The following is a 6,069-nucleotide window of genomic DNA, read 5'->3' as shown; positions in this document are numbered from 1 at the left end:
GAATGGAATGCGACAAACAAGTCTATAATTTGCCTATTTTATTAGACTCGAGTCTTCTGGAAGGTTTCGTCATTTACTATTTAATGAGCGATGACAGTTGGAGTGCATCCGCTTCGTCAATTGATAACCGCTATTTTACGGTTTCCGTCTGTTTTGTGTGATGAAATGAGCGATCCCACGAAAGAAAGAAATCATGGAGTCAACAGGACGTAACACCACTATTACTTATATCTTTTCTGTTATTCAGTTGCATTAATCTATTATGTATATATTTGTTCACCAACTTAGTCGGAAAGCAATTATTTGTGAGAATGTCTTTAACGAATTTAATGTTTGTATGGTGGAACCGATCATCTGATAATAAAATTGCATGGTCGACTAATTGTAAGTTAGTTATGGTATTAATTTTGTATTTGTGTGGATGGTTGGTGGACGGTGTGAGCAAACATCGACTACACAACAACCATAATTTCAAGTGGTCAGAGCCTAAGATTTTGCATAAGGAGTGTAATACGAGAATGAGAGAGATTGCTGAAATGTTCTTTATAAAGAAACATAATAACACCATTAATCTTCAAAGAGACACAGAAAATCTAAACGCTGTATATGACGGTGTCATCTCGTCAGTTTAATTGTTTATATTTTAGTATTCCTCGCGGCAACCTTTCTGACACCTTGATTCTGCTTTCTTTGTCAGCGTTTAGTCTCCTGAGTACTTCCGCTCACACGACACGGCACATCGGAGATTCTCTAACTGAATATGTATAATTGTGGATTTTTGTTATATGAGACACGTAAGAATTGATCGTCGAATTCTCTCTCCACATATTGGTTTTATATAAGTAATTTTCCTGCAGTTGTGCTTTGTGACCATGCTGGAACATTTCCATGAGCTACAAGGATGTCTTTCTTTAACATATGACGAGTCAAATTGACGATTAGGTATTGCTCTCTATTTTAATGACTATTTTATATTTATTTATGGTTTTATACAATGCGATGTTCCCAAATTTCAGACCGCACTTGAGAAGGGCTCAAACCTAGAGCCGAAACGTATAGTGCACATAATTATATTTTTGCCAGTTAGTCGAGAATAAAGAATTTATTTGTTTTTAATTTCTGGCGGAGAAAGTTATTCTTTATATTATATTTTTACCACAATATCCTCCTTTTGTTGCATTTTCTCGATATAAAGAAGTCGAGGCTAGAGCGGGGGTCTCGGGGTAGAAAAAAATTGCGTTGACGATTCTGGTGGATGAGTCGGTTTGATAAAATGCATTTTTTCCTGGATGTAAAAAATGTTATTATTATATTTTTACCACAATATCTTCCTTTTGCTGCACTTTCTCGATATAAAAAAGTCGAGGCTAGAGCGGGGGTCTCGGGGTAGAAAAAAATTGCGTCGACGATTCCGGTGGATGAGTCGGTCTGATAAAATGCATTTTTTCCTGGATGTAAAAAATATTATTCTTATTATATTTTTACCGCAATATCCTCCTTTTGTTGCACTTTCTCGATATATAAAGAGCTCGAGGCTAGACTTGGGTGTAGTCTGTCCGCAGTCTTGTCGCAAATTTTTTTAACACAATGGATAAAGTAACTGAATTGAAAGAAGTGTGTGCGAAGGTGCAAAGTCAAACCACGTCCCTAGCCATGGCGACGGATGAATTGAACGATGCGATGCTGCAGTTGCAGCATCGTTTGAGAAGTATTACGGAGAAAGCGCCGCCCTGCCTGGAGCTTATGATGTTGGATCGCATGTAAGTTCGTAAAAAATAAAAAATCATTTATATATTCATTCATTTATTAATGATATTTACTTTTTTTGTGCAGAACCTTCATTGCGTCAGTCATTAAAAAATCACGAAACCATATTAAGCTGTTCGCTGCGAGGATGCGCAGCATAGATAGCGACGTTGCGCGGTTTGATTCGACGGAACAGCGTGGCGATAAAGGAGACGCTGATGATGACAACGACGACAACGAGGATGAGAGCGGCCGCGGCAATATTGACGTCGATTTGATAGACGTCGACGACAAGGACATCGCCGAAGGCTGGCCCTCCCTTTCTAATAATAAATAATATGTGGAATATGTCAAATGTGAAAATAATAAAAAATATAGTAAATATTAAATATAAAGTAGTAATAATATTAAAATAAGTGTGGCGGCATGCGCCACTAATGATACACGCCCGCGCGGCGCCTGTAATACCGGCAGTTCGCAGCAACGCCGCTAGGCGTCGCATCGCCCTCACATTCTCTCGAGTTCAAGATTCCGCACCGACCAGTATATAGGGAGACCCCCTACGGGACCGAGGAGATATTTTCAAGCGCTAGTCGCCTAGGGCAAGAGTTCCCAAGCTTTAAGCCCACACGGCGCCAGTCGCCCGGCACACAGCGCGAGACGCTAGCCAAACAAACGGCGTTTGATCGCCTGGCAGAGGCGCGAGTCGCCAGCCAAATCAACGGCGCCTGGTCGCCTGGCAGAGGCGCGAGTCGCCAGCCAAATCAACGGCGCCTGGTCGCCTGGCAGAGGCGCGAGTCGCCAGCCAATCAACGGCGCTTGGTCGCCTGGCAGAGGCGCGAGTCGCCAGCCAAATAAACGGCGCTTGGTCGCCTGGCAGAGGCGCGAGTCGCCAGCCAATCAACGGCGCTTGGTCTCCTGGCAGAGGCGCGAGTCGCCAGGCAATCAGAGGCGCTTAGTCGCCTGGCAGAGGCGCGAGACGCCAGCCAATCAACGGCGCTTGGTCGCCTGGCAGAGGCGCAAGACGCCAGCCAATCAACGGCGCTTGGTCGCCTGACATAGACGCTAGACGCCTACGACAGCAGCGCGTGAATGCTCACCGACTCAAGGCGCTAGTCGCCCTCGGCAGTAGCACACGACCGCTTGCCGCCTTCCTCGGTTTACAGACACCTCCGGCAGTAGCGCATGGACGCTCGCCAACTTCCTAGGCGCACGGACATCTTCGACATTCACGGAAACCAGCCCAAGGAAGGAAGGAAGAAACGCGGCCACGCAGACCAAACGAAGAGGAGGCAAAATCATTTTCAAGCAAAATGAGATTAAAGACACTGACACAATAACACTTGTAAATATGTAAATATACTCTGTTTATACCAGATATATAAATTGTGTCGCCTCCATTTCTAACCTCCTTGCGATTCACGATTCTTGGGCTAACTCCTACTCACGCATAACGGATAAGTTAGAATAAGGTAGATAACCGCATAAATAAAAGTAGCAACGCCCATAATAAGTATTATATAATGTAGTATATAATATAGTAAATAGTGAAATAAGTGAGTAAATATAATAGTGGACAAATATAATATTATATAAAACAAATAATAAATACGTGTGACAATTAATAACCACATCCAACGCTCCCGCTACCGATACCGCGTTCCCGCTCGATGCTCCCGATTCCACCCAATCCCACGCTGAACGTTATCGCTCGTATCCACTTCGCGTTCGGCGTCATTGTTCGCTCGTTCGTTATTTTGTACCCGCCTCGCGTTTTCGTTTGCTATCGTATCGCTCACTCGTTATCTCGTACCCGCCTCGCGTTCTCGTTCGCTCCCGTATCGCTCACTCGTTATCTCGTACCCGCATCGCGTTCGGCGCTCTTGCTCCCACCCGTCTCGCGACTGGCCATTTTTACGCATTCGACAGCTTATAATTATAACATATGTATAGGATAGGTATGTGAAAAGGAACAACGTCGATTTTGCATCATTTTTTTATTTAATACAATATAGATAAATGGATACGCATGGAGTAAAAAATGAGTAAATACAATATAGATAGATGGAGTAAAAAATCGAGTAATATATAATATGTTTTTACATTTAATCTGCGGAGTCGATGTTAGAGAGACATTCGCGTCGCTCGATCCACCAGTCGCGCAACTTCATCACGTTCTCCATCGCGCAGCACCGTTGATGACGTCCGCAGCGAAACGCACGATCGGCGCGAAGAAACTCCAGCCGATCGATGTCGTCGTACTCGGCGTCGATGGTCTCGATCGTCGCGTCGACGTCGCCGAGAATCTCCTCCAGCCACCTTTTCTTCTCGAGACCCTTCACGTAGATTCGCGCGCCGAGCGTCTCTCCTCTCTCGCCCAGGTCGTCGCACACAGTGCGTCGAATAATCGACCTGGCTAAGCAATAGTCCACGACCCCGTCCTTCCAACGAAGGCCGTGATGGTTCGCCATCAGCCAGCTTGCCCTTGCCTTCTCGGCGCTCGTGAGTAGGTCCCATTCCATAGGCGCGCGAAACACGTGATTCGCGAGTTCGCGCGTCTCGCTTCGGAGCACGGCCACCTCCTTCGCGACGAATCTGTCGCCCACCACGAATCCCTGCAGGGTCGACGAAGATCGTCGTCGTCGTTGCTGCTGCGGCCATTGAGTCAGCGCGTGTTGGAAAAAAATATACTTAAACTGTTCGTTCTTAACGGGATTTGAGGAACGATCGAAGGATCCCTCGAATTTATATATCCCTCGTTTCCGGGATGCGGTATCCTACAACCGCATTTTCCGCTAGATAATTTTGCGCACCACATTAGTCAGCGGACTGTACTCGATGACGCGATCGTGAACGATGAGACAAAAGGCGGTGGTTTTCGGCGGAACGTTTTCCTTGCATTCGAATTCGATGCGCACGTCCACGGTGGCGCTCTTTACCGATTCGTTTTGACGGGAACAATCGATCACCACGAGCGGAGCTACCCGCGCGAATTCGTGCGGGGAGAAGAGCGCGTCGTCGCGACTGTCCCCGTAGTACGCTCCTCAAAATTTCGCGTACATCTCGTACAGCACTGCGAACTTGTCGCTTTCGAAATCCGCGTTCACGTCGTCGTAGGTATAGAATTCCGAGTTGAGATACAATTTCACGTTGGCGAGCGCGCAATGATCGAACCTCGAAGCGTCCTCCGTGAATTCGTTTTGCCGCGTCTGCAGCGCGAATATGACGTATCGCGGCTTCTCCAACTGCGGCGCGGCTTTCACAGCCCACGAATGCTTGGTCGTGCTCTGCAGCAGGGGAAATTCGTACAGGTCTTAAGAGCGAAAGCCCGCGCTCAGAAATCGTCCGCTCTCCAACGTTCGCAATAGCAATAACTTAATCACATCGTTTAACGCCACGTGAGGCATACGCCATTGCACCTTCAGCAACGTAATTTTAGGATCCTTGGCTGGATCTCTCGGCACGGTTTTTTTCGGATCTACGACGCAGTTGACGTCGTTACGAGCGCGTATCAGGATAAGCTTGTGTCGCGCGTTTATCACCACGCGTTTATAGTCCTCGCAGAAACCCAACAGAATATTCAAAGGTACGCAAAAGTTGAATTGATGGGATGCGCTGTTCAGATTCGATTCGTTCGTCGGATAACTCCATCCGGCGTTCTGCAGTCTCCTGGCTCGTTCGGCGGTCAGCGACACGTAGTTCTTTATCGTGCTGGTTATTCCGACGTTTCTACACCGGTCGATCTCCACGCCGTTGAGTTCGTAACGAATTTCGTCGAACATAAACGCGACGCAGTTGTTAACTAATTTCGCGTATTGCCTTTGATCATCCCTCCCCTTCAACGTCGTTGCGCCGTCGTCATAGAGTCGTCCCTCGACGTACAGGAAACTGTCGCACGGCAGCGTATACAGATCTTGCTGCTGTATGGGTATTCGTATCTCGTCGTTGTGCCCGAATGTCGTGTTGACGTACGGGTTATACGTGTGAGTCTCGATTCTGACGATGCGCTCGTCGAAGATCGGCTCACCGCCGATACTCAGGATGTCGGCCATGGTCTTTCCTTTTGATGTAGAAACGACGCGGCGGTGACGCGTTTCTCACGGCGAGACCCAGCGATCGTAGGAATCTGACGTTGGCGTTGCTGAGAATAGCTCTCCTTCCTCCTCCACCTCTTCTCTTCCCTACGCTTCCGATCTCGTCGTAGAACGGGCTAGCTCGCTCGTTCGTACAATCCGCGCTAGATCCGTTCAGAACGAGCATCCCTCCTCTCGCTCTCTCTTCAGGTCGCGGAGATATGCGCACACACTAACTGCGACGACGACG

General features: G+C 47.3%; 1 protein-coding gene across 1 annotated transcript; it reads right to left on the bottom strand.

Annotated features, from left to right (window-relative positions):
- Positions 1-4,790: 4,790 nt before the first annotated feature.
- Positions 4,791-5,798, bottom strand: LOC139781429 (uncharacterized). Its single transcript, XM_071720283.1, has 2 exons — positions 5,130-5,798; positions 4,791-5,033 (listed from the first exon to the last, which is right to left on the bottom strand). Exons 1-2 carry the CDS (start codon positions 5,796-5,798, stop codon positions 4,791-4,793), a joined length of 912 nt encoding a protein of 303 aa, XP_071576384.1.
- Between the last annotated feature and the right edge of the window lie 271 nt (positions 5,799-6,069).

Source organism: Temnothorax nylanderi, unplaced genomic scaffold (assembly GCF_030848795.1).
Source record: "Temnothorax nylanderi isolate EJ_2023f unplaced genomic scaffold, tnyl_v1.0 TNYL_tig0337_pilon, whole genome shotgun sequence".
NCBI classification, from domain to species: Eukaryota; Metazoa; Arthropoda; class Insecta; order Hymenoptera; family Formicidae; genus Temnothorax; species Temnothorax nylanderi.
This window is presented reverse-complemented; position numbering and strand designations above follow the sequence as displayed.